General features: G+C 52.0%; 3 protein-coding genes across 7 annotated transcripts in view; 1 reads left to right on the top strand and 2 right to left on the bottom strand.

Moving 5' to 3' along the window:
• Nucleotides 1-110: 110 nt before the first annotated feature.
• Nucleotides 111-8,236, bottom strand: LOC102238972 (CMRF35-like molecule 1). Its single transcript, XM_014531838.1, has 5 exons — nt 7,983-8,236; nt 4,930-5,259; nt 3,664-3,781; nt 1,084-1,196; nt 111-234 (listed from the first exon to the last, which is right to left on the bottom strand). The coding sequence occupies exons 1-5, from the start codon at nt 8,023-8,025 to the stop codon at nt 149-151; spliced, it is 690 nt and encodes a 229-aa protein (XP_014387324.1). The 5' UTR covers nt 8,026-8,236; the 3' UTR covers nt 111-148.
• Nucleotides 8,237-11,153: 2,917 nt separating this feature from the next.
• RAB37 (RAB37, member RAS oncogene family) overlaps nt 11,154-27,081 on the top strand; it is a 31,061-nt gene continuing 15,133 nt past the window's right edge. The window contains exon 1 of one of the 4 annotated variants that reach the window (XM_014531835.1): nt 11,154-11,408. In XM_014531835.1, coding sequence (XP_014387321.1) covers nt 11,337-11,408 — 72 coding nt within the window. In that variant the 5' untranslated portion in view covers nt 11,154-11,336. The remainder of the gene's footprint in view (nt 11,409-27,081) is intronic. The other 3 variants (XM_014531836.1, XM_005884306.2, XM_005884307.2) reach the window with 3 other exon arrangements.
• LOC102249313 (CMRF35-like molecule 1) lies at nt 15,479-25,911 on the bottom strand. 2 transcript variants are annotated; one of them, XM_014531834.1, is made up of 7 exons: nt 25,256-25,911; nt 21,976-22,305; nt 20,550-20,667; nt 18,795-18,907; nt 17,280-17,302; nt 16,825-16,974; nt 15,479-16,362 (listed from the first exon to the last, which is right to left on the bottom strand). In XM_014531834.1, the coding sequence occupies exons 1-7, from the start codon at nt 25,296-25,298 to the stop codon at nt 16,207-16,209; spliced, it is 933 nt and encodes a 310-aa protein (XP_014387320.1). In that variant the 5' UTR covers nt 25,299-25,911; the 3' UTR covers nt 15,479-16,206. The 2 variants fall into 2 exon arrangements, with proteins under 2 accessions (XP_014387320.1, XP_014387319.1); XM_014531833.1 differs by lacking the exon at nt 15,479-16,362 and having other exon boundaries at nt 16,370-16,974; nt 20,550-20,664.

Below are 27,081 nucleotides of genomic sequence, written 5' to 3'. Positions count from 1 at the left end.
TCAGCCCCCACTTCTCTGTCTCCTTCGCCTTCCCCCTCCCAGCCCTCCCCTCCTCTGGCTGTTTCCAGCACCCCCTCCATCCACCCTGGCCTTGCAGCTGGGAGGATCTGGGCACTTGGGCACATGGTCTGCCTGATACCTTTGGACCTCAGGGACCCTGGGAGACAGAAAATGAGGGAAAATGCTGGTTTGACCTCAGGGACTCTCTTACCTGCTCTGGGGATATCCCAGCAGCTAAAAGACAAAAACAGTCAGGTTTTTAGTTTCAAAACTCTAGATACTGAGGAGCACAGAAAGTACTTATAACATGAGCCACGGACAATGCACTTGGGAGAAAACGTGATGAACAGAGCCAGGCTCCCTCCTCCCAGACTACAAGATCCCCCAGGCTGGGGGGAGGGAGCGGACTGGAGAGGACCCCATGAGAGAGTGCAGGTCCCAGTGGGCTCTGAGAAGGGGCGGTGCCATTATGTGAGGATGTGGAAGTGGAGCCAGACAGGAGGAGGGTTTGTTTGGGCCAAATCCCCTGTTGGATGAGGCTGGCTTGTGAGTGAATGGCTGGGGCAGAGGAGGAGCAAAAGTAGGAATCTCAACCAACCTTTATAATAAAACCCAGAGGACTCTGTGTGTGACGCATATGCAAGCACATATGTGTGTGCATATGTATAATTTCTGTGTGCATGTGTGTTATATGTGTTCGTGCATGTGTGTGCACATTCTTGCATGTGTGTGTGTTTCTGCCTACCTCTGTGTCAGCTCAGTACCTCCTTGGCAACCATATGAATTTCACTGAAGTGTCTGGGTTCCCAAAATGGGCCTACGGTCATGGCCGCTTCTGCCACCAAGAGTCAAGCCAGGAAACAGAGAAGGAAGTGGTGGGTCAGAGAGACGAGAAGGGCAAGGAGGGGTGTGCAAGGCAGACAGCTCATGTCAGCGCCTCCTGGGCTCAGCTACCAGCGGCCTTTGGGAAAACACCCCTTCCAAACCCCATGGGCAATCCCTTGGACCGATGGCTCCTGGATGACCATCCTAGCCATTGCCCACACACTTCCACCCAGCCCAGCCCCAGCCAGGTCCTCTCACCTTTCCTCTGTCGCCTCACCATTCTCCACACCAACAGTGAGGCTGCCACCAAGAGAAGCAGCAACAGAGTAAAGAGGAGGGGCAGGAGGATGAAGAGATTCGGGGAGACGCCACTGGAAACAACAGAAGACACCTGTGAGCCCTGGCTCACCTCCTGCCTCTGGGCCTTATCCCAGCCACCCGGTAGCAGACGGGGCCACACACCTTTTGACTCGCAGTTTCCAGCCTGGGTACCCCACTCCTGGGTGCCCTCAAAAATGGCTGTTGTTTTTAAAGGAGAGGAGGGCTCCACAAGGGAGTTTCAATGGGTCTAGAAGCCTAAGAGAAGTTGTATGACAACAGGCACCGGCAAGGTCTCCCTGCTTCCTCACTGGTCCTCTGCCCTGGTTGCATAGTGTCCCCCAGCCCACAATTCATGTCACTCCGAACCTGGGAAGATGACCTATTTGGAAATAAGAGCTTTGCAGATGTGATCAAGATGATGTCGTACTGGATTAGGGTGGGCCTAACCCAATGACTAGTGTCCTTATAAAAGGAAAATTGGGGCAACAGGGACACGGTCATGGAGACCATGTGACAACAGGGGCAGAGACTGGAGTGATTCAGCCACAGGCCAAGGAACGCCAAGGATTGCTGGCCACCAACAGCCAAGACAGAGGCATGGGACAGGTTCTACCCCCACGTCAGCTCAGTGCCTCCTTAGCAACCACAGGAATTTCACTGAAGTGTCTGGGCACCCGAAATGGGCTTAAGGTCATTGCCATCGGCCCACACACTTGAGCTCCAAGAAGCCAACACTTTCGAAACCTTGATTTCAGATCATGGACCTCCTGGGCTGTGGGAGAATAAACTTGTCTTGTGTTAAGCCACCCAGTTTGTGCTATTTCGTTATGGCAGCCACAGGAAACTCATACATCCTCCAACATACACACACACACACACACACACACACACACACACACACTACAGTTCATCATCAGCACAGCAGCCAGGGAATGCTTTTAATCAAAGTTCAGCATCTCCCTCCTGTGCTCAGAGTCCCATAACAGCCCCATTTCATTCCTCTCTCTCTCTCTCTCTCTCTCTCTCTTTCTTTCCTCATTTCTTACTCTTCTCACCCTTGCTTCCTCTTCTGGGAGGAAATGCCTGGGGTTCTTATAAAAATAAGAGACTGGGACACAGACACACACAAAGGGGAAACCATGGGAAGACACAAGGAGAAGAGGCCTCGGGAGGAACCAACCCTGATGACACCCTGACTGAGACTTCTGGCCTCCAGAACTTGAGGCCTCAATGGCTCATGATAGGATGTCAGGCGCCCGGAATGCAACTGTTTGTTTAAGCTGACGCTGCTTTGTGATGGCAGTCTGAGCTGATGAGTATAAGGATTATCTCTTACTCGTCACTACTTACAGAGATTTGTAAAATAAATTCATCAATTAATTACTTAATTAACTCTATTTGGTACATTAATTATCTCTTGATTGTAAGTGCCTGGAGGGCAGACAGATAGCTTGATTGTTCTGTTCATCTCCTATCCCCCTGTGTTCCCTAAATCGGTGCTGGATATAAGGGGGGCTCAATAGCTACTTGTTGAATAAATGAGTGAGTTACCCATAAAGCTGAGCAAAAGCCCTAACTGGTACGTACGTCTGGCTTTGACTCATAAAATGAGAAACTCCTTGCTGTTACTTGTTAAAAGCAGTCCGGTAGAAAGAAACTCCCCAAAGAGAGGTCTAATGGGTGAGGGGACTAAGGAGTCCCTGGTGTGGGAAGACTGAGGATGGGAATGTGCGTGGTCATCAGCAGGGTCAACGTACAAACAGAATAACACACAGGAAAGTCCTCTGTGAGCTGCCAGGGGCTTTAGAGACACGAGGGCTTATCAGGATCACTGCTGTTGCCTTAATGTAACTGGGGAAGCAGGACTTCCCCAGGCCCTTCCTGTTCTCCCAGAATTTGGACCAGGGGGCACTGTGGCCCCATGACCTCGTGACCACACACTCTAGCCATGCCCTCTCGGGACTCTGCGGGAAGGCCCAGCAGTAGAAGATACAGCAGATCTCAAGGCAAAGCGAAGAGGCCCAAGGAGGGTGAAGGGGAGAAACGAAAGAGGCCTCTCAGCTTCCAGAAAGCTTCTGCGGCTGCAGAGCTGGGAAACATGAGCCCGGCTCAGTTTCTTCCTCTGTAAAATGGGAACGTGCATGTCTACTTCCTGTTCCTCCTCCTGAGGTGGTCATCGGCAGGGTCAACACATGAACAGAGTAACAGACAGGAAAGTCCTCTGTGAGCTGCCAGGGGCTCTAGAGACACGAGGGCCTATCAGGATCACTGCTGTTGCCATAGCAGTAACTAGGGAAACAGGACTTCCCCAGGCCCTTCCTGTTCTCCCAGAATTTGGACCAAGGGGCCTTGTGGTCCCCATGACACCCGTGCCCACACATCCTGGCCATGCCCTCTGCCCTGAATGCCTGCTCGTCCACCTCCCACACTCTGAGCTCCGCAGGGGATGCCCCATGTCTGTGAGAGAAGTCTGGGACAAGTGGGCCAGAAGGAACAGCAGCATCCAAGCTGACTTACCTGCCATCCGAGTGCTGGCTGGTCACAGTCGGGGAGCCGGTGGTTTCTCCTGGGGTGTCTGTGAACGCGTTGGCAGTGGAGGTGATGGCGGAGGTAGGGGTCAACACTGTAGTTGGTGCTTGTCATAAAGAACAGATTACATTCCACTCTCCTGCTATCCCACCCGCAGCCCTGCACGGAGCTCAGAGCCGGGGAGGAATGTGGGCTGCCCTGGCCTGTGGGGCCTGGAAGGGAGCCTTGGGATGGGGCCTCCAGCTGGACCACTCATGTCCCCTTGGCTTCTAGGAGACTCAGAGCCTCAGAGGCTGTCGAGTCTGGGCACAGGTCCAAGAGGACATCCAGCAGGCCCTGGAAGGGTGAAGGGGCCCAGGACTGCCTCAGGTCAAGGGCAGCGGGGGTTCAGCTTTAGACAAGTTATTAAGTTTCTATGATGGGGTAGTTCCTGCTCAGGATCATTCTCGAGATCCCATGAGACAAGGAACGTGCTGCACTTGGCAGCTACCACAGGCCTCCCGGGTTCCCGGTGTGGTGGGGACGCTATGACTGTGTCCCCTCCCGGCCATGAGTGCCCTGTGAGCTGGTGCTGGCTGTCCGAGGGTCGGCAGAAGCAGAGCCCAACAGACACACTTGTTCACACCCAGATGTTCCCAGGAGTGTCTATTCTAGAAGGTGTTAGGAAGAGAATGACTCTAAGCCCAGATGCACCCATGGCTCATGGTGGGATGTCAGGCGCCCAGAATGCAACTGTTGGGCTGTGGAAGCCTTTCCAGACCTCGGGAGTGACCCACAGCCCCCAACTGTGCTGGGCCTCCTTCCCCCTGAGACCAGATATGGAACAAGGGGTGGGACAGCGGCTATGAGCCTGGGCCCCAACCTCCAGGAAGAGCAGGGACACCAGGGCACCAGAGGTGCTAGGGAAGCCTTGGCAGGAATCAGGGTCTCTGGCTCCCACAGAAGAGGCTTCCTTCAGCCCATGAGTTAAAACTGGGGCCGTCACTGTGGTCTCGTGGCAATAGACTCAGGTGATGAGCTGTGCAGAGAAAAAATGTGCCCAGAAAGGCTTGATCCCATCTTGAGCCCCAAGAGCATCTAAGAGAAGCCCTGCACCTCCCAGCCTAAGTGAGCAGCCAGGGTTCCATGAGACCTCAGGACCAACCCCCCTCTGTGGCAGTTCATCTGAGTGAGTTCAGTCACTGGACAGGGACCTCAGGGACCAGAGCAGAGCAGGCCCTGAAATGACACAGCCACACATGCACGTCCTCTTACCTGGGTCAATGGTCACTTTAACACGGAACCCAGGGTCAGTTCCAGCTCTCTTAATCCCACACCAGTAAGTGTCTGTATCTTCTCTCCTGAGCTCCTTCATGGTCACAGTCAATGTGCGGTTTGTCCGATAGTCCCTGATGGACACACGCTCCTTCACCCCAAACGCTGATCCATTGGTTTTAACAAGGATCTTGCAGCTTTCATATTCAGCCCCTCGACACCACCACTTCCTGTAGGTCTCCCAATATGGGTCATAGCGACACTGCACGGTCAAGACTCCCCGCTCCAGACCTCTCACTGCTTCTGGACCCGTGATGTCAACTGATGAGCCTGGAAAACACAAACCCATGTACCTGTCACCTTACCCCCACGTCCCCACCCTGAGACCAGGGCCACAGCCACCTGCACTGTGAGCAGCTCCAGCAAGTCCAAGGCCTGATGAGTGGGACAGAGTTAAGGAAGGAATTCACCTTCCACAACACAGACCTTTGTCCTTCAAAGTTCCACTGGCTCAGAGCCACCTCCAAAACCACCTAACGGCACAACTGCTGAGCTCAAGGAAACAAAAGCACTGACTCTGAGCAATAATTATCTCCTATAATTCGCTCCCTCCCATTCCCTGTGGCCCATAAATCTTTGTCCTTTTGCAACATCTCAGTGTTAAACTGGTCTCATTGCCACAGGAGTGTGATTGCTCCTGACCTGTGCTGATGGCCTCAGGAGGTCCAGCTGCTATGAATGTACATATACACTTTTTTGCTTGGATATGTTTTCAATTCTCTCAGCTATGTACCTAGGAATGGAATTGCTGGTTCACAGGGTAACTCTGTGGAACTCTTGGGGCAACTGTTAGGTTTTTTCCTAAGAATTTACTTTTGAATACAGTTTTGGCTATGTTGCCTAAGTTTCGATATGTAGTATTTTCATTTTTCTTAATGAGTCTTTGCCTGCCCGGTGTGGCTCAATGGTTGAGCATCAACCTATGACCCAGAAGGTCATGGTTCAATCCAGGTCATGGCACATGCCCAGTTTTGAGCTTGATTTCCAGTAGGAGGCGTGTAGGAGGCAGCCGATCAATGTTTCTTTCTCATCATTGATGTTTCTATTTCTCTCTCCCTCTCCCTTCCCCTCCAAAATCAATAAAAAGTATATTTTTTTAAAAAGAAAGAAGAGTGCTTGAAAAAATTCCATCATATGAACAGACCATTTATATTTTATTTATGCATCAGTTGATGCACATGTGAGTTGTTCCCACTTTTGGGTTATTAGAGATAATGTTGCCATGAACATTTGCATCCAACTTTTTACATGGACATATATTTTCAATTATCTTGGGTATGTACCCAGGAGTGGAATTTCTGGGTCAAATGATAACCACACGTTTAGCATTTTCAAGAATGTCAAATTGTTTTTCCAAAGTGGCTGAGCTATTTTACATACCCATGAGCAATGTATGTCCTCTCTAATGAATGTTAAGAGTTTCAATAGTTCAGTTCTATGAAAGTAGAAAGATTTGGTCTGAGGGTGGGATGGTTACAACAATCATATGGCTTCCATTAGATACATTCACTCATTTAACTCATACTATTTGTCTAATCTGTACCTGGTATGGTTGTAGGTACAAAAAATCCCTGCCCTCCTGAAGCTTATATTCAATCAAGGTCGGGGAAGGGAGGAGACAAACGGGAGAAAAATGATGCCAAAAAAATTGTTATTGTAATTAGGGTCATCAATGAAGGCCTCTGTGAGAAGCAAAGACTTGAAAGTTGTGAGGACTGGAACCTGTGGCTCAAGAGAATAGCAGTGCAAAGGCCCTGAGGCAGGAGTGTGCCTAGCATGTTCAAAGAGCATCTAAAAGTTCATTGTAGTTGAAATGGGTTGAACCAGGGGGAGCAGAATAGAGAAGAGCCCACAGCAATGACATGGAAGAACCCAGATGGTGAGCACCTGGTAGCTCAGTAAGGAGCTGGATTTTTACTCCGAGTGGGATGGGAGGTCATAGGAAGGTTTTGACTAGAGGAGAGACAGGATGTGGCTTACATTGTCAAAGGGTCATTATGGGATGTGAGAGGAGATGGATGCCCAGGTTTTGCCTGAGCACCTAGAAGGATGGAGGTTCCCAACACAAAGGTGGGACAGAAAGGAATTCAAGGGGGAAGGAGTAGTTAGGTCACATTTGAAATGTCAATATATGAGTGGAGTTGTTCAGTGGGAAATTGGGTAGAAGATTCTGGAATCTAGGAAGTTGTCCAGGGACTAGAAATACAGAATTGGGAGTCATCCGTATAGAGATAGCATTTAAAGCCAAGAGAGGAGATGTGATCAACAAGGGAGTGACTCCAGAGAGAGAAGAAGCCCAAAGGCCTAGCCCTGAGGCCTTCCAACATTTTCAAGACAACCCCCTTAATTTTTAATCAAACCAGTGGCATCCAGCAACTTCAAGTTCACTTCAACCCTCTGTCCATGTCTCAGTCCCTCCTTTCCTCTTCACCCTACCAAGCTACCTCCTCTTGATTTATCCAGTCCCTCTGCAACTTCTGCTACTTCCTTCCACCTCAAAGACCTAGAATCACCTCCCCTCCCCCTCCCTGTCTGGCAACCTCCCTGCTTTCCTTCCCTCAAGCACCTTCCACCTTCACTTCTTTCCCAAAGCCTCCCTTGCCTCTAACACAGTCACGAAGGTCCAGGAGCAAGCATTACCAGCTCCCCTGTGCAGCCAGAGATCCTCTGCTGTGACCGATGGGCCCCATCCATCTGTCCATCTTGAATTAACAGCCCCGGGGTGGTTAGAAGGTATGCCTTCTGCTGAGCTCAGTGTGAAAGCCAGGCTGCACATTTCTTCGTTGGCAACTGTAGCCACTGAAACACTGGTGGTGAGTTGAGTGGATGAACCGCACAGGCTCATGGCTTGGAGGAACTACTTAGAAATGGGGTCCACTTCTCAGCCAGGACACCTTCTGGGCCACTTCTCCCCCTGGCAGCCACCTCCTCCTGCTGCCACCTCCTCCTGCCCATAAGCTTTTCCCACAAGTTCAGACCCAGATCCCACTTACCTGGAACCCAGAAGAGGAGGGGAAAGAGCAGCAGCAGGTACATTTTCAGCCTCCCACGGGTCCCCCTGGGTCGAGCCCCTCAGCAAGACTGAACTAGAAGTTCGACTCCTTCATCCTCCAGCCCTTCTGCTTTCACTCACAGTCACTCTCACACTTCCTCCCCCAGCCACTTCCCAGGCGTGAATAGAACCAAAAGAGGAAGTAGATGTAATGGGCAAGATTTCATAGTTATTGTGAATAAGATTTTAAGTAATACTCCCTGCCCAGAGCCACGATGGTTCTCTAAAGAGAGAACTTGCGGTGTTGCTCTGTCTTCTAGAAATTGCAGACACATGACAGGCTGGCTCTTGCACAACCGTCTCAACTGGAGGTGGGGAACCCAGCTCCCAACAGAGGGCCCAGCACTGGACATGATACCCTAAACCTGGAATTTCAGGTGTAGTCAGATTCTCAGGAGCCCAGAAGGTCAGGATTCTGGACCAGAGATTGGAATGAAGATAAGGCCAAGGGGGTATCAAAACCCAGCCTGCAAAGAAAGGGGCTCAGAGACAGGGCACCTGGTAGCTCAGTAAGGGGCAAGGGGCAAGAGGGGCCTCTGTCCTGAGGACATACCGGAAGCTCACTGCTGTGCCCCCGCCCTCCAGGTGAGAGCCCATGGATATCAACCCCAGCCTGAATCCTCCATAAACTTGTCAGTAATGCCAAGGGCTCCTTAATGGAGAAACTGGTCCATGTGCCCTGGCCGGGTGGCTCAGTTGGTTGGAGGGTAGTTGTTCTGATATGCCTGGGTTGCAGGTTTGATCCCAGTCAGGGAATATACAATAGGCAACCAGAGGAATGCATAAATAAATGAAACAACAAATCGATGTTTCTCCTCTCTCTCTCAAAAGCAATCAACAAATAATTTTTTTAAAAGAAAAACAAACCAGCTTATTGCTCTTGGCCATCTTCCCTCGCTCCTCACACCCCCACCCCTTATAAAACCTATCACTGTTGCTTCCTTTAAGACATGTTCTGCAGGTCTTTCTCCCCTTTTCCTGTAACTCGGTGCCCATACCCCAACTTCCACCCCCTTTGGGATCCCAGCAAGCCCTCAGGGTGGGGCTCAGAGTTTAGGAAAAGATAGAGCCTTTCTCATATTTCCCTCCTGGAGCCACTTTGGCCATGTGTCACACACACCCTGTGACATCTTGAGGAGCCACTGAGTCCCGAGGGGAGACCTCAGGCCTTCCTACCGAACCAGGAGTGAATAGGAGAGCAGGGGGGTTCTTTGCACAGAAAACACAGCAGCTGACGAGCCAGGACTTTTCCAGGAAGTGGCCAGAACCAGCCTTTCGCTTCACAAGATCAACTATCCAATCGGGTGAGAGCCTGCTCAGCCTTGTGACCCCACTTCTCTGCAAGCACATCCTCTGCCCAGGGTCTCTGAAAATGGGGGGGGGGGTTAGTTTCTAGGGAAAATGACGGCCCTGAGAAACCAAGGGGGCAGGAGCTTTCCTGGCCTTTCTTGGGCGTGGGAGCAGGGAGTGAACAGCCTCTGAGCTGCTGAGGGTTCTGCCTGTGGCCCGGCCCCTGATCCTAGGCCTCCTGCCCCCACCGACCCGAGGAGGCTGCCCTTGGAGTCCAGAGCAGGGAGTTATTATCTGGTTCTCTGAGTGTGACGGCAAGACTGTACCTGTGTGTAAGAGTGTGTCTCTGTGTATGTGCCTACCCTCTGTCCATGTGTGCATCTGTGTGCATCTGTGTGAATGTGTCTATGTGTGGGTTTGTGTGTGTGTGTGCACACATGTGTGTGTGTGTTTACAAGGAGCCCACTGTCCCAGCCACAACACCATCTCAGAAACCTACTTCACACTGCAGCTCCCGCCTCTCTGTTGCTCCCTTCAGACCATCCTGGTGGGTGACAGTGGCGTGGGAAGACATCTCTGCTGGTCCAGTTCGACCAGGGCAAGTTCATCTCTGGCTCCTTCTCGGTCACTGTGGGATTCACAGTAGTTATTCCCTGCCTCTGGGGCCCCAGTTTGCCTCTGTCAGGGTCCCAGCAGGAAGCAGGTGGTCACTCGCGTTGGATCAATCCAGGAGGTTTAATAAACAGACTATTGACCAAGGTGCAGGCAGGGTGCTGGGAAACCAGGAGGGATGGTGCAGTGTTTTGGGGTCCTTATAGGGCTTCCATCCCCCACCCCACTCCCCAGCCTAAGAGAGGTGAGAGGAGGGAACCATCACAGACCCAGGGACCAAGAGGGCTGTGTGCAGGGGGTTGGCGGGCAGGAGCTGTGACCATCAGTGGAGGAACGCAGCAAAGCCCAGTAACCCTCCCCCCACACTGCCCTCCTCCTGCTCCCCACATATCCTATGGGGCTCCCCATTGATGACACACAACCAGAAGCTGGAAAGCAAGGGAATATATCGATACAGATTGTTCAGGGGCACCTCCCAATGCAACAAGAAGGCAAAGTCATGGCTTGAAAGTTTAAAAACAGTGCAATGAAGCCCGGCCGGTGTTGCTCAATGGTTGAGTGTCGACCTATGAACCAGGAGGTCATGGTTTGATTCCCTGTCAGGGCACATGCCAGGTAGCTGGCTCTATCCCCAATAGGGGGTGTGTAGAAGGCAGCCGATCAATGATTCTCTCTCATCACTGATATGTCTATATCTCTCTCCCTCTACCTTCCTCTCTGAAATCAATTAAAAATATTGAAAAAAATAAAAACAGTCTAATCCTAGCATTGCGGTCCTAGGGCACTGGTAGGTCGAAGTTCCGTTTTTAGCCCTTGGCCTCTCCCTGGACACAGTACGGGCCCGCTGAGATGAGGGAAGTGGTCCCAAATGTCCAGGGAGAACAGAGGAGCGGCGCCAGAGTCTCAGGACTTCGCCTCTGCAAATCCTGGGGAGAGCTGAGCTGCGTGGTGTGACGGGGACGCTCGTTCACTGAGAATCAGGAACGGTGAGCTCCGGGACCGTAATGCCCTGCGAATGCAGCCCGGGTCGCTGAGCCTCCGGAGATCCCATAGCTGAATGAGATAGCACGGGCCGCTGGCTAGACTGAAAGCTGGCGTCCCTCCCCGCATCCTGGAGTCACAAGACAGACCAACCAGGTGTCAGAACGCTGGTCCCGGGCACACAAGGGCGGCATCGCCGTACTGAAAGGCCAAGGTCTCAGACCTGTGCTCCAGGTACCCTCCTCGGTGCCGCGGGAGCTGTCCAGTGCTGAACCGGGATGGGCCCGACCCGTCCCCACCCATGGGACTTAGACCAGAGCCTGCAGCGCCCAGCTGAGCCTGGAGCCCGGACCCAGCTTTTGGAAGCTCTGACGCAGAACGCGGGAGAGCGGGATCGGCGGCCAAGCCGGACATGGACCTGCAGAGACTCAACTCCTACCAGGGGGGAGCTGGCCCTGACTTCCATGAGCATGTCCTGCATAAGGTAAGACTCCCCTCCAGGCCCCCCGCCCCCGTCCCAACGCTGACGCCCTCACCAGGAGTTCTCTCTGTTCCCCTGACTTGGCTTAGGGACTTAAAAAGAAACTCGCCCCTATCCGTGAGCCTAGGGAACGCTTTCTGTTGGATCCTGTTTACTGCTCAAAACAGAGATGCGTGTGCTTTGGGGGAGGGGCCGCCGCCAGAGGTTCAGATCGCCAGGAGCTTCGTTCATTCATTTAAATCACCGGCGTCCCTTTCTCATTCACCCCCTCCTGCCTCTCATCCATCTGAACTCCCGTGTAACCGCTGGGGAGGCTGTTTGTCTTCCCACCCAGGCACCATTAGGTCCTATAGTTGTGGTCAAAGACCTGTCATGTGGCCCATGAGAACTTTCACTTCCAACTTGGTTAAAATTAGACACAGAAGTGATCTGCAGCAGGAAAGAAAAAAAAACCTGTTGTTTTCAAACCAGACTCCCTCGTGACTCCAGAAACCTGCCCTCCAGCCTTAACTTAGTCATATCATCCTGAAGCTGTCTGCTTATTTCGAAGTTCTTGTTCATCCGTGGCTTCCCTCATTCGAGTTCCTTATGCAACTCAGTTCTCAGTAATGTAGGTCGACTCTTGAAGCGATTGTTGGGGAAAGTGGCAGCCTCGCTCTAGGCAACACTTTTCATCCAACATCCATTGCTTTGAAAGAATCAGAGCCTTCTATTTGCTGCAAGAAGTCACTGTGGGTCCTCATGACTCCTCATTCCATCCTTATAGTTTCTACTTTGCTGATATCACTTTATTTGTCAGTCCCAGAGAGGCTGTGCATTGTCCTGTACTTGGAGATTTTTAAAGATCAAAATACCCTTCTGAAAATTCCATGACGCAAGCTCTGAAATAATACGACTCATCCTCTTCCCTTATTGCACAGTTTATATTTGAGGAAACTGAAGTCCAGAGAGCCAAAGTGACTATCCAAGGAAACAAGGTAGGAAGTGGCAGAGCTGATACTAAAAGCCAGGAATTTTGATGCTGGGTCTCATATGTTTTCTCTGTACAAGTGTGGTCCATAGAGCAGCAGCATTAGCATCGCCTGAGAGCTTGTTAGAGAGGTGAAACCTCAGTCTCCTCCCGGATCTGCTGCATCTGCATCTGTAATTTAACAGGATCCTTAGGAAACAAATATACACATTGAAGTTTCAGACACACAGCCCTGTGTCATGCTGGCTACTTCTGACACAAATAAAGGAATATCGGTCATTGGAAGGAGCAGGTCTGTAGACTTGAACAGTCCATGTGACTTCTCCCTCCAGGCCTCTGAACCCGTGGGGTATAGAAGAGAAGGATTTATCACAACTGCCCCGTCTGAAAGTTTTAAAACCATTACAGTTTGAAGTAAACTGTTATCAAATCTGTGTTTTTTGAGGTTGTGAGTCTAGCCTCTATAGACAGTCTATGCAAGCAAAGGAACATAATTACCAATCAATTACAAAAGCAACCTGGTGACTAGATACATGGGTCTAAGCTTAAGCCACCTTATAAAGATAGAAATATTCCTTTTTAAAGGTTATGATTCGGAGGTCACAGTTTTCAAGTTGTTGATCAAGTAAGGTCGTTCCCACCTCAGTTACTCACACATGAAATGCGGGATGTGGCCCATGAGAACTTTCACTTCCTTTGGGCTTACTGATCAACAAATTGGGAAAGATCAGCAAACTGCTAATAAATGCCTGGTGTTTTGAGCTTGGGTGTGAGCCTCTTGAGAGAAGAAGCTGGCTTTAAACCTTCTGGGGTCTCAACAGAGTGACATGTGTGGGTAGAAAGTTTTTATTTCTATGATAACGCTGACTACCTCTAACTGATATTATTTCATTATTGTGCATGACTTTTTTATTGTCATCCACTTAAAAAATTCATTTGTAAAGGGGCAGGGTATCAACGTATTTGTCTTATTTTTTAAGTTTGCTGTGTAGTAATTCCTGCTGTCTCGTTAGGATGCAGTGACCATGGGATGTAGGCTCCCCTCCAACCTTAGTTGCTAGGAAGAACAGTTTTAAAATAAACCTTTTATTGAAGTATAGCAACCACAAGAAAAGCTCAAATCATACAGGTGCACCCTGATGGATTATCACAAAGTGAGCACCTCTGGGCAACCACTACCAAGACACAGAGATGGAACCTTCCAGCTTCCCAGAACTCCCCCCACATACCCCGTCCCACACACTCCCCCCTTCTGCCTCCCCAGACATTACCATTATGGAGGAGGAAGAATCATTTCATGTTTTGACAGAGCAGCCAGATGTTACGTAAAATAGTCTAGACACTTGCCAGAAGAGAATCGCTATATGGTGAAAGCCCAGAAGAGTGAGCGGCTTCCCTCCCTGTGGAATGTCTCCATCCCTCCCTGTGGAATGTCTGCATCCCTCCCTGTGGAATGTCTCCGGCAGCTTGTTTTCCTCCTGCTGGAAAGCCAGGAGACTTTCAGATAAATGGATGAAGTGCAGGTCACATCACTGGTGATCGCTGGCTTGTGGGTCCTGCCCAGATCCCAGGGCAGGCAGCTGGCATGGGGGTGGCGCTGGCTGGTCCTCCTGGACAGCATTGAGCAATAAAGGATGGTGACTCAGACCAACCCCCAATGTCATTTTCCACGCTCTGCAGGCCTCCCCCTCTGCGCTCTCCCCTCTCCTGTGGAGTCCCTGGGCCCTTTCGTGAGAAAGTTCCTGGAACGCATGGCTGTTGGTGTGCTGATGTTTCCTCTTACAAGCTGCTCTGGGGAAGGGCTCTGACTTCCTCCATGTTCAGGGCAGGAAACCCAGCTTGGCTGGAGGTAAACAGCCAGAGGTGAGCACCCAAGGGGGGAAGTGTTGAACGGACACTTGAAGTGGCTCTAAATTTACCCCGGCCTGCTCCTGTCTCCACCTCCCGCTCCGCCAGAGAAGCCTCCCTGGAGCCCACAGGGGAGGATGGGGGTGCAGCTCCTCTGCTCATGTGCAGAGCACGCGGGCAATGCCCTTCCCAGCGGGGTCCATCCTCCCAGGGGAGATAATGGTGTAATTGTTGAAAGAAGTGGAGCTCCAGAGTCCCCCTAGCAAGTGGTTCCTATTCCCTGAGATGCCAACGTCTGCTCCCTCCTCTTATTTCATTTCTCTGTGTGTGTGTCTCCCCCTCTCTTCCACTACCTCTAAGAAAATCAATGGAAAAATATATGTCCTCGGGTGAGGATCAACAAACAAACAAATAAAATTCATGAAGCAGTACATGCTCTAAAGGAAGCGAAGCAGGGCAACGTGACAGAAAAATCGGAGGCGTCGTGGGGACTTCGCCCGCTAGGGTGGTCAGGGAAGGCCGCTCAGAGAGGGGACATTTGAGCTGAGATGTGATGATGAGCTGTAGCTAACTATTCATCCAGCTGCAAAATGAGGGTTCTGGAAAGAAGGGCAGGCACCTGCCAACGCCCTGAGATAGGAACAAGCCTTATCCTGTAAGAAGGACAGCAGGAAGGCCCCTGGGGATGAAGGACAGTGAGGGGCAGGAAGGTTGGCAGAGACAGGGTCATAGGCGCAGGCAGGGACCATGGGGTCCCGGTGGCCTCATAGGCTGCGGAAGAAGCCGCCCGAGGGTGATAAGCAGGGAGTGAGCAGGTCTGGCTGCTGGGAGAATGGACACAGATGGAAAGAGGGACTCCAGCCAGGGGATGGATGGCATCTTGGACGAGGCTGGTCACCATGGAGACAATGGGACTGGACAGGATTCAGGACATGCTCTGGAGAGAGGGCTACCGGGACTCCAGAAGAAGCATGGTCAGTCCGGAGCTTGTAAATATTTACTAACTATCTGTGTGTGAATGCACGTGCCTGCACACACACACACACACACACACACACACACACACACACACACACACTATCCTCCCTAGATCCACAGTGCAGGGTGGTGGCCCAGACTCTGGAGGCAAAATGCCCGAGTTCAAATTCCAACTCATCCACTTGCTGGTGAAAAAACTCGGTAAGTCACTGAACCTCTCTGGACTGTAGAACAGGGAAGTAATGAAGGTGCCCTGGTAGGGCTGCTGTGAGGATTGAATGAGTTACTGTAGGGAGAGCACTTAGGAGGGAGCGCCTGCCACAATAGGGTGTTCGTTTCCAATGTTGCCGCATCAATTAGTGGCTTCATGTAAACAACATACATTTATTCTCCTACAGTTCTGGAGTCGGGGTCTCCACGAGACTGGTTCCTTCTGACGCACCCAGTCCTTGACTTTTCCAGCTTCTAGAGGCTACAGCTTTCCTTGGCTCCTGGCCGCGTCATCTCAACCTCTGCTTCCGTCGTCACAGCCCCTTCTCTTGTGACCTTCTTGCCTCCCTCTTATAAGGAGCCTTGTGGTTCTATTTAGGGCCTGCCAGGATAATGCAGAATAATCTCCGCATCTCCAAATCCTTCATTTAATTACATCTGCCCAGCCCCTCTGGCCATAGAAGCTAATGCTCACGGGTTCTGGAGATTAGCACACATAGAACCATATTCAGCCCACCACACATGGCAGCAATAAAGGTTCATTACTATTATTGTCATGATCATCATTATTCCTCCCTCAGCTACCCCAGACCATAGCCCCAGCCTCTTCCCAAACTATGAGGGAAAGGAAGGGAAGTGGGGAGACCCCTTTCTATCTCCCAGAAGCCCCCTGAGACCAGGCTTGGAGCCCAGTTCCGGGCTGGGGGTGATGAGAGGACTGGGAGCAGAAAGCAGACGAGGCAGGAACGTGCTGACAGGCCGCATGTGGGGTCGGACAGGGGGTCCTTTGCACAGCTAAGGCTTCCTGATGGCACTGAATGGGATGAGCTGCTCCTGGCTCCTGCTGGGAAGGGGGGTGATGAGGTCCTGTGTGTTGCTGTAGATTGAGTCCTGATCCAAGGTGTCCAGAGACAGAGCCTCATAGAAAACGTCCGAACCCAGAAAGGAGGCCTGTAACAGAGATGCACGCAGGTCAGGGAAGCTGAGGGGCAGGGGTGCTCATGGATGAGAAGGCCTCCCTGAGGCTGGGGGACACGCCCCTCGGGAACTCTGAAGTCTACTCCCAGGCCCTCCAGCCCCGCCTCCCTCCTCCCTGCAGGGCACCCTGAGCTCCAGCCACAGCAGGAGACTCTCCCTCAACTCCATGCCAGGGCAGCACGTTCTGCGTGTGCTCCCAGGTCACTGGGCCTGTCTGGGTCTCCATTGACCAGGCTCCCAGTCCCCCATGTGGAGACCTGATATGGAGACACTTCCGAAGGCCAAGCACCTTGGGGAGCTCAGAGGCAAGTCTTTCAATGGCTGCGATTGTGCCAGGCACCCACCCTCCTCTGTGCCCACAGGGGCAAGAGAAAGTCCATCCTCAAAGCAGGGACGATGAATCCAAGGCCCACAGCAGCCCCAGCAAGTACCCACCATGGTGATGTACTCCACTTCCCCCTGGTCGTCCTGGGCAGAGGAGGAGGGCTGTGTGGGGGCCCTTTTACTGAAGGAGCTGAGCGAGGCTCCTGTCTGCTTCCAGGGCAGGTTGGCATAGCAGACATTGTCCTCCGGGGGCTGGAGCACCTGTGAGAGGAAGCCCAGGTTCCTCTTCCGCAGAAGGACGCCAGCCCCTCTGCTGCTCTGCCCCACCCTCTCCCAGCTTCCCCTGTAGCTTCCACCTCTCAGTCTCCCACACCTGCTCCCTCCCTCCTGGCTGTTTCCAGAACCCCCTCCGGTCATCCAGGCCTTGCAGCTGGGAGGATCTGGACACTTGGGCACATGGTCTGTCTGATACATTTGAACCTCAGGGCCCCTGAGAGATGGAAAATAAGAAAAGAGGGGGAAAGTGCTGTCTGGTATATCCAGTCTGACCTCAGGGGCTCTCTTACCTGCTCTGGGGGTATCCCAGCAGCTAAAAGACAAAAACAACCAGAATTAGAAAGCTCATCCTGGGACTGGGAGGGTCCCCAGGTCTGGGGGAGAGAAAAAGAAAAGAAAAGAGGTGAATGAGGCTCCAGAAGGGAGACCTGGTTCTAATTCTGACTCTTCAGATGACACAGTCTGTGACATGGGGCATTCACCTCTCTGGGCTTCCATTTCTGGACTTGAAAAATAAGGGGACCTCAGCTCATCTGTTCCCCTCATCACAGAACTGTGACATCAACTGACTGGGGGGCCCAGCCAGCCATCAGCGTCCTGGGATTGTTTCCCTCACTGCCATCCCAGGGCCATCCTGTAATGTCAACCAGAAGCTCTGCCTGGAATGCTACCGGGAGCTCTACCTCATCCGTCATTCACACCGACCTTCCCAGCCACCCGGCTGTCTGATCCCCTCTCCCCAGCTCTCACTGCACTTGATGTCTGTCCGTCTCATACATCAGACGGTCCCACCGAATTCCGGTTAGACTTCAGGTGGGCTGTGGGCTGCTGGGCGGCTGAGCCTGCCCTTCCTCGCATGGCCGGCGCCTGGCTGTGCCTGACACACGGGTGCCCATCAGTAAAAGTCATCTGTGGAGACCCAGGGGTGCCAAGCTGGGTCAGCAGCAGATAGACCAGCTTTCAGGTGTTCGCTGGTTCCCATTTCTGTCTGTCCTTTGGCCCTCCCCTGGCCTCCCAGCTTTAGAGACAACAACGAAACAAGACGTTTTCCCGCCAGATTTTTAGTTTCAGAACTCTAGATACTGAGAAGCACAGAAAGTACATACAACATGAGTCATGGACAATGCACTTGGGAGAAAACGTGATGAACAGAGCTAGGCTCCCTCCTCCCAGATTATAAGATCCCCCAGGCTGGGGGGAGGGAGCGGGCTGGAGAGGACCCCATGAGAGATTGCAGGTCCCAGTGGGCTCTGAGAAGGGGCGGTGCCATTATGTGAGGACGTGGAAGTGGAGCCAGACAGGAGGAGGGTTTGCTTGGAGCCAGATCCCGTTGGATGATGCTGGCTTATGAGTGAATGGCTGGGGTGGAGGAGGAGCAAAAGTAGGAATCTCAACCAACCTTTATAATAAAACCCAGAGGATTCTGTGTGTGACGCATATGCATGCACACGTGTGTGCATACATATCATCTGTGTTTACACATGTATGTGTTATCTGTGTGTGCACGTGCAATGTGTTGTGTTGCATACATGTGTGTGTGCTCATGCAGGTGTGTGCACATTCACGTGAGTGTGTGTGTGTGTGTGTGTGTGTGTGTGTGTGTTTCTCCCTACCCCCATGTCAGCTCAGTACCTCCTTGGCAACCATAGGAATTTCACTGAAGTGTCTGCGCACCTGACATGGGCATGAGGTCATTGCCATTGGTCCACACACTTGAGCTCCAAGGAGCCAACCCTGTTGACATCGGCCCACACACTTCCACCCAGCCCAGCCCAGCCCAGCCCAGCCCAGCCAGGTCCTCTCACCTTCCTTCTGTCGCTTCACCACTCTCCACACCAACAGTGAGACTACCGCCAAGACAAGCAGCAACAGAACAATGAAGAGGGGCAGGGAGATGCAGAGCTTCAGGGAGTCGCCACTGGAAACAACAAAAGACACCGGTGAGCCCTGGCTCACCTCCTGCCTCTGGGCCTTATCCCAGCCACCCGGTAGCAGACGGGGCCACACACCTTTTGACTCGCAGTTTCCAGCCTGGGAACCCCACTCCTGGGTGCCCTCAAAAATGGCTGTTGTTTTTAAAGGAGAGGAGGGCTCCACAAGGGAGTTTCAATGGGTCTAGAAGCCTAAGAGAAGTTGTATGACAACAGGCACCGGCAAGGTCTCCCTGCTTCCTCACTGGTCCTCTGCCCTGGTTGCATAGTGTCCCCCAGCCCACAATTCATGTCACTCCGAACCTGGGAAGATGACCTATTTGGAAATAAGAGCTTTGCAGATGTGATCAAGATGATGTCGTACTGGATTAGGGTGGGCCTAACCCAATGACTAGTGTCCTTATAAAAGGAAAATTGGGGCAACAGGGACACGGTCATGGAGACCATGTGACAACAGGGGCAGAGACTGGAGTGATTCAGCCACAGGCCAAGGAACGCCAAGGATTGCTGGCCACCAACAGCCAAGACAGAGGCATGGGACAGGTTCTACCCCCACGTCAGCTCAGTGCCTCCTTAGCAACCACAGGAATTTCACTGAAGTGTCTGGGCACCCGAAATGGGCTTAAGGTCATTGCCATCGGCCCACACACTTGAGCTCCAAGAAGCCAACCCTTTCGAAACCTTGATTTCAGATCATGGACCTCCTGGGCTGTAAGAGAATAAACTTGTCTTGTGTTAAGCCACCCAGTTTGTGCTATTTCGTTATGGCAGCCACAGGAAACTCATACATCCTCCAACATACACACACACACACACACACACACACACTACAGTTCATCATCAGCACAGCAGCCAGGGAATGCTTTTAATCAAAGTTCAGCATCTCCCTCCTGTGCTCAGAGTCCCATAACAGCCCCATTTCATTCCAAGAAAATGGCCAAGGCTGACATTGGCTTCCACTGTCTCCCCTCACCCCCACCCGCTCTCCTCATTTCTTACTCTTCTCGCCCTCGCTTGCTCTTCTGGAAAGGAAATGACTGGGGTTATTATAATAAGAAGAAGAGATTGGGACACAGACCCACACAAAGGGGAAACCAGGCAAGAAAGTCCTCTGTGAGCTCCCAGGTGGTCTAGAGACTCCAGGAATTGTCAGGATCCCCGCTGTTACCATAACAGTAACAAGGAATTCATAACAGAAACAGGACTTCCCCAGGCCCTTCCTGTTCTCCCAGAATTTGGACCAGGGGGCACTGTGGCCCCATGACCCTGTGCCCACACACTTTAGCCGTGCCTTCTGCCCTGACTGCCGGCTCCTCCATCTCCCACACTCTCAGCTCCGCATGGGACGCTTTATATCTGTGTGACCTGAGCTCAACACAGTGCCGGCCAAGCAGAATTTAACTCAGTGGAAGTGGGATGGATGCGTGACTGAACCAACAAACCTCCGAACTGCACTGAGCTCCAGGACGCAGGATGGGGGTGGGGGCTCACCAAGGACACTGTGCGGCCTGAGAGCAAGAGGAAGGGCCCCTGGCATCCTGGCTGGGACGTGGGACTACAAAGGGTCCCCACACGGGAGAAGTTTGGGACCAGTGGGCACAGGGAACAGCAGCATCCAAGCTGACTTACCTGCCATCAGGATGGAGGCTGGTCACATTCAGGAAGCCTGAGGAGTCTTCTGGGGTGTCTGTGAACGCGTTGGCAGTGGAGGCGATGGTGGGGGTGGGGGTCGGCACTGTAGTTGCTGCTTGTCATACAGAACAGATTACATTCCACTCTCCTGCTAACCCACCCGCAGCCCTGCACGTAGCTCAGAGCCAGGGAGGATGTGGGCTGCCCTGGCCTGCAGAGCCTGGGGCAGGGCCACGGGAAGGGGCCTACAGCTGGGCCACTCATCTCTTTGGCCGTAGGAGACCTGGGCACAGGTCCAAGGGGTCATCACACAGGCCCGGGAAGGCTCAGGGGGCCCAGGATTGCCTCAGGGCAATGGCAGCTGGAGTTCAGCTAAACTTTAAACACTTCCGCTGTTTATGGCAGGGCCTCCGCCAGTACCTCCCCCATCTTACTTATCCAGCAAGGACCAGAGCAGAATGGGGACGTGCCAGGTAACTAACATACCCAAGAGCTATGACTTCTAAGGTCAGGGCCAGCCCCGAGCAAAATCACGATGCTCAGGAAGAGCCTTTCCTTTGGACACGTTTTTAAGTTTCTATGATGGGGTAGTTCCTGCTCAGGATCATTCTCGAGATCCCATGAGACAAGGAACGTGCTGCACTTGGCAGCTACCACAGGCCTCCCGGGTTCCAGGTGTGGTGGGGACGCTATGACTGTGTCCCCTCCCGGCCATGAGTGCCCTGTGAGCTGGTGCTGGCTGTCCGAGGGTCGGCAGAAGCAGAGCCCAACAGACACACTTGTTCACACCCAGATGTTCCCAGGAGTGTCTATTCTAGAAGGTGTTAGGAAGAGAATGACTCTAAGCCCAGATGCACCCATGGCTCATGGTGGGATGTCAGGCGCCCAGAATGCAACTGTTGGGCTGTGGAAGCCTTTCCAGACCTCGGGAGTGACCCACAGCCCCCAACTGTGCTGGGCCTCCTTCCCCCTGAGACCAGATATGGAACAAGGGGTGGGAACAACAGCTATGAGCCCGGGCCCCAACCTCCAGGAAGAGCAGGGACACCAGGGCACCAGAGGTGCCAGGGAAGCCTTGGCAGAAATTGGTTCCCACAGAAGAGGCTTCCTTCAGCCCATGAGCTAAAACTGGGGCCATCACGTGGTCTCTATGGCAATAGACTCAGGCAATGAGCTGTGCAGAGAAAAAAATGTGCCCAGAAAGGCTCGATCCATCCTGGGGAGGTCCTGGGAGCCCCAAGAGCATCTAAGAGAAACCCTGAGCCTCCCAACCTAAGTGAGCAGCCGGGATTCCATGAGACCTCAGGACCAACCCCCCTCTGTGGCAGTTCATCTGAGTGAGTTCAGTCACTGGACAGGGACCTCAGGGACCAGGGCAGAGCAGGCCCTGAAAGGACACAGCCACACATGCATGTCCTCTTACCTGGGTCAATGGTCACTTTAACAGGGACCCCATAGTCAGATCCAGTTCTCTCAATCCCACACCAGTAAGTGTCTGTGTCTTCTCGCCTGAGCTCCTTCATGATCACAGTGAACATGAGGCTTCTCGGATGGTCCCTGATGGACACACGGTTCTTCTTCACCATCTCTGATCCATTGGTTATAACGAGGATCTCACAGCTAATCCAGTCACGCCCACGACACCACCACTTCCTGTAGGTCTCCCACCCGGGGTCATAGTGACATTGCACAGACAATGAGTGCCACTCCCCGCCTCTCACTTCTTTTGGTCCCGAGATGATATACGATGAGTCTGGAAAACACAAATCCATATATCTGTCACCTCCCCCACCACCACCCCGAGGGTCGGGCGGCAGCCACCTGCACTGTGAGCAGCTCCAACAAGTCCAAGGCCTGATGAGTGGGACAGAGTCAAGGAAGGAATTCACCTTCCACAACACAGACCTTTGTCCTTCCAAGTTCCATTGGCTCAGAGCCACCTCAAAAATCACCTAATGGCACAACTGCAGAGCTCAAGGAAACAAAAGTACTGACTCTGAGCAATAATTATCTCCTATAATTCACTCCCTCCCGCTCCCTGTGGCCCCTAAATCTTTGTCCTTTTGCAACATCTCAGTGTTAAACTGGTCTCACCACAGGAGGAGTGTGATTGCTCCTGACCTGTGCTGATGGCCTCAGGAGGTCCAGCTGCTGCACCCGCTCACCTGGCTGTGCAGAGGCTGCTCCTAGTGGGTCTAGTGGTTCCACAGCAAAGCACCCGCTGCAGGGCCTTTGACATTGACCACAGCAGTGATGCCAACCATGGAATCCATATCACACTGATCCCATGTTCTCCTTTGAATTGCTTTGGTTTCTTTGTCAAAAAGTAAATATGTGAGTTACTTATAGATTTTCCTTGCTGACCCATTGATCCCTTTGTCTATCCTTATGCCAATCCATCGTATGGACAGACCACATTATATTTATTTATGCATCAGTTGATGCACATGTGAGTTGTTCCCACTTTGGGGCTATTTGGGGATAATGTTGCCATGAACATTTGCATCCAACTTTTCACATGGACATATATTTTCAATTCTCTTGGGTATTTACCCACGAGTGGAATTGCTGGGTCAAATGGTAACCGTATGTTTAGCATTTTCAAGAATGTCAAATTGTTTTCCAAAGTGGCTGCACCATTTTACATACCCATGAGCAATGTATGTCCTCTCTAATGAATGTTAAGAGTCTCAATAGTTCAGTTCTATGAAAGTAGAAAGATTTGATCTGGGGGTGGGGTGGTTTCAGCAGTCATATCGCTTCATTGCCATTAGATACATTCACTCATTCAACTATTTTTCTTTTTTTAATACATTTTATTGATTTTTTACAAAGAGGAAGTGAGAGGGATAGAGAGAGTTAGAAACATCAATCAGCTGCCTCCTGCACACCCCCTACTGGGGGTGTGCCCGCAATCAAGGTACATGCCCTTTGACCGGAGTCGAACCTGGGACCCTTCAGTCCCCAGGCCGAGGCTCTATCCACTGAGCCAAACCGGTTAGGGCTCAACTATTTTTCTAATCCGTACTTGGTATGTTTGTAGGTGCAAAAATCCCTGTCCTCCTGAAGCTTATATTCAATCACGGTGGGGGAAGGGAGTAGACAGACAATGGGAAAAAATGATGCAAAGGAATTGTTATTGTAATTAAGGTCATCAATGAAGGCCTCTGTGAGAAGCAAAGATGTGAGGGACTGGAACCTGTGGCTCAAGAGAATAGCAGTGCAAAGGCCCTGAGGCAGGAGTGTGCCTACCATGTTCAAAGAACATCTAAGAGGCCAGTGTGGATGAAGTGGTTGAACCAGGGGGAAAAGAATAGAGAAGAGCCCACAGCAATGAGATGGAAGAACTCAGATGGGTCAAGGAAGGAATTCAAGTAAGGAGCTGGATTTTTACTCCGAGTGGGATGGGAGGTCACTGGAAGGTTTTGACTAGAGGAGAGACAGGATGTGGCTAACATTGTCAAAGGGTCATTATGGGATGTAAGAGGAGATGGATGCCCAGGTTTTGCCTGAGCACCTAGGACAGTGATGGCGAACCTATGACACGCGTGTCAGAGGTGACACGCGAACTCATTTTTTTGGTTGATTTTTCTTTGTTTAATGGCAAGTAAATATATAAAATAAATATCAAAAATATAAATCATTGTTTTACTGTGGTTGCAAATATCAAAAAATTTCTATATGTGACACAGCACCAGAGTTAAGTTAGGGTTTTTCAAAATGCTGACAAGCCGAGCTCAAAAGGTTCGCCATCACTGACCTAGAAGGATGGAGTTTCCCAACGCAAAGGCGGGACAGAAAGGAGTTGAAGGGGGAAGGAGTGGTCAGGTCACATTTGAAATGTCAACATCTGAGTGGAGTTGTTCAATGGGCAATTGGGTAGAAGATTCTGGAATCTAGGAAGGGACTAGGGATACAGAATTGGGAGTCATCTGTATACAGATACCATTTAAAGCGAAGAGAGGAGATGAGATCAACAAGGGAGTGACTCCAGAGAGAGAGGAAGCCCAAAGGCCAAGCCCTGAGGCCTTCCAACATTTCAAGACAATCCCCTTAATTCTTAATCAAACCGGTGGTATTCATCAACTTCAAGTGCACTTCAACCCTCTGTCCTTATCTCAGCCCCCCCTTTCCTCTTCACCCTACCAAGCTACCTCCTCTTGATTTTTCCAGTCCCTCAGCAACTTCTGCTACTTCCTTCCACCTCAAAGACCTAGAATCACCTCCCCTCCCCCTCCCTGTCTGGCAACCTCCCTGCTTTCCTTCCTTCAAGCACCTTCCACCTTCACTTCTTTCCCAAAGCCTCCCTTGTTTCTAACACAGTCACGAAGGTCCAGGAGCAAGTATCGCCAGCTCCCCTGAGCAGCCAGAGCTCCTCTGCTTTGACTGATGGGCCCCATCTATCTGTCCATCTTGAATTATCAGCCTGAGGGGTGGTTAGGAAGTATGCCTTCTGCTGGGCTCAGTGTGAAAGCCAGGCTGCATATTTCTTCATTGGCAACTGTAGCCACTGAAACACTGGTGGTGAGTTGAGTGGATGAACCGCACAGGCTCATGGCTTGGAGGAATTACTTAGAAATGGGGTCCACTTCTCAGCAGGACACCTTCTGGGCCACTTCTCCCCCTGGCAGCCACCTCCTCCTGCTGCCACCTCCTCCTGCCCATAAGCTTTTCCCAGGAGTTCAGACCCAGCCCCCACTCACCTGGATACAAGAAGAAGGGAGGGAAGACCATCAACAGGTACATTTTCAGCCTCGCACGGGTCCCCCTGGGTCGAGCCAGTCAGTGAGAGCAACCTACAGACTCACTTCCCACTGGTGAATAGAGCTGAGCGAGGACTTGCAGTGCTGCTCCGTCTCCTAGAAATCGCAGACACAGACCCACCAGGTCAGGCCGGCTCTTACTCAACCCTCTGGACTGGAGGCGGGAACCCAGCTCCAACAGAGAGCCCAGCACTGGACATGATATCCTAAACCTGGAATTTCAGGTGTAGCCAGATTCTCAGGAGCCCAGAAGGTCAGGAGTTCAACCGGTGAAGGAGGACTTGGGGCCAAAGTCAGAAAGTCAGGGGAGAGATTCTGGACCAGAGATTGGCATGAAGATCAGGCCGAGGGGGTATCACAACCCAGCCTGCCAAGAAAGGGGCTCAGAGACAGGGCACCTGGTAGCTCAGTAAGGGGCAAGGGGCAAGAGGGGCCTCTGTCCTGAGGACATACCGGAAGCTCACTGCTGTGCCCCCGCCCTCCAGGTGAGAGCCCATGGATATCAACCCCAGCCTGAATCCTCCATAAACTTGTCAGTAATGCCAAGGGCTCCTTAATGGAGAAACTGGTCCATGTGCCCTGGCCGGGTGGCTCAGTTGGTTGGAGGGTAGTTGTTCTGATATGCCTGGGTTGCAGGTTTGATCCCAGTCAGGGAATATACAATAGGCAACCAGAGGAATGCATAAATAAATGAAACAGCAAATCGATGTTTTTCCCCTCTCTCTCTCTCTCTCTCTCTCTCTCTCTCTCTCTCTCTCTCTCTCTCTTTTGCAATCAATCAATAATTTTTTTAAAAAGAAACTAGCTCATTATGCTTGGCTATTCTCCCTCCCTCCTCCCTCTCCCCCCCCCCCCCCTTATAAAACCCATTTTGCTGATGTAGGGAGAGAAAAGCACCAGTTCTGCAGGTCTTGCTCCCTTTTTCCTACAACTTGGTGCCCATCCCCCCATTTCCCTCCCGACTGGGATCCCAGCAAGCCCTCAGGGTGGGGCTCAGAGGTTAGCCTTTCTCATATTTCGCTCCTGGAGCCACTTTGGCCATGTGTCACACACACCCTGTGACATCTTGAGGAGCCACTGAGTCCCGAGGGGAGACCTCAGGCCTTCCTACCGAACCAGGAGTGAATAGGAGAGCAGGGGGGTTCTTTGCACAGAAAAACACAGCAGCTGATGAGCCAGGGCTTTTCCAGGAAGTGGCCAGAACCGGCCTTTCACTTCACAAGATCAACTACCCAATCGGGTGAGAAACCAAGGGGGCAGGAGCTCTCCTGGCCTTTCTTGGGCGTGGGAGCAGGGAGTGAACAGCCTCTGACCTGCTCAGGGTTCTGCCTGTGGCCCGGCCCTGATCCTGGGCCCACCCGACCCCCTCCGACCCGAGGAGGCTGCCCTTGGAGTCCAGAGCCGGGAGTTGTTATCTGGTTGTCTCTGAGTGATGGCAAGACTGCTCCTCTAAGTGCCTCTGGGGACTCCAGGAGAGGCGGGCTCTGCTGGGGCCCTGTGTCCTCAGTTACCTCCCCAGGCTCACAGGTTCCCACACAAAAGAGGGGATGGAACGGGCCAGTGAGAGTCCTCCTGCACTGAGGCACCTCGTGTATGTGTGCGTGCACGGCTGCATGGGTGCCCCTGAGGGTGGCTCCCCCTCTCAGCTCTGCTCCTGGGCCTTCAAGCTTCTCACTTCTCTGTGAAAGCGAGGAAGAGGCAGATGCGCCCTGAGGCTGCTGGAGCTTAACCATCAGCACCCCTCACTTGATCAGGCTCCTTTCAAA

The sequence above is a fragment of the Myotis brandtii genome, unplaced genomic scaffold (assembly GCF_000412655.1).
Source record: "Myotis brandtii unplaced genomic scaffold, ASM41265v1 scaffold825, whole genome shotgun sequence".
NCBI classification, from domain to species: domain Eukaryota; kingdom Metazoa; phylum Chordata; class Mammalia; order Chiroptera; family Vespertilionidae; genus Myotis; species Myotis brandtii.
Note: the sequence above shows the minus strand (reverse complement) of the source record. Positions and strands in the feature narration are given on the sequence as shown.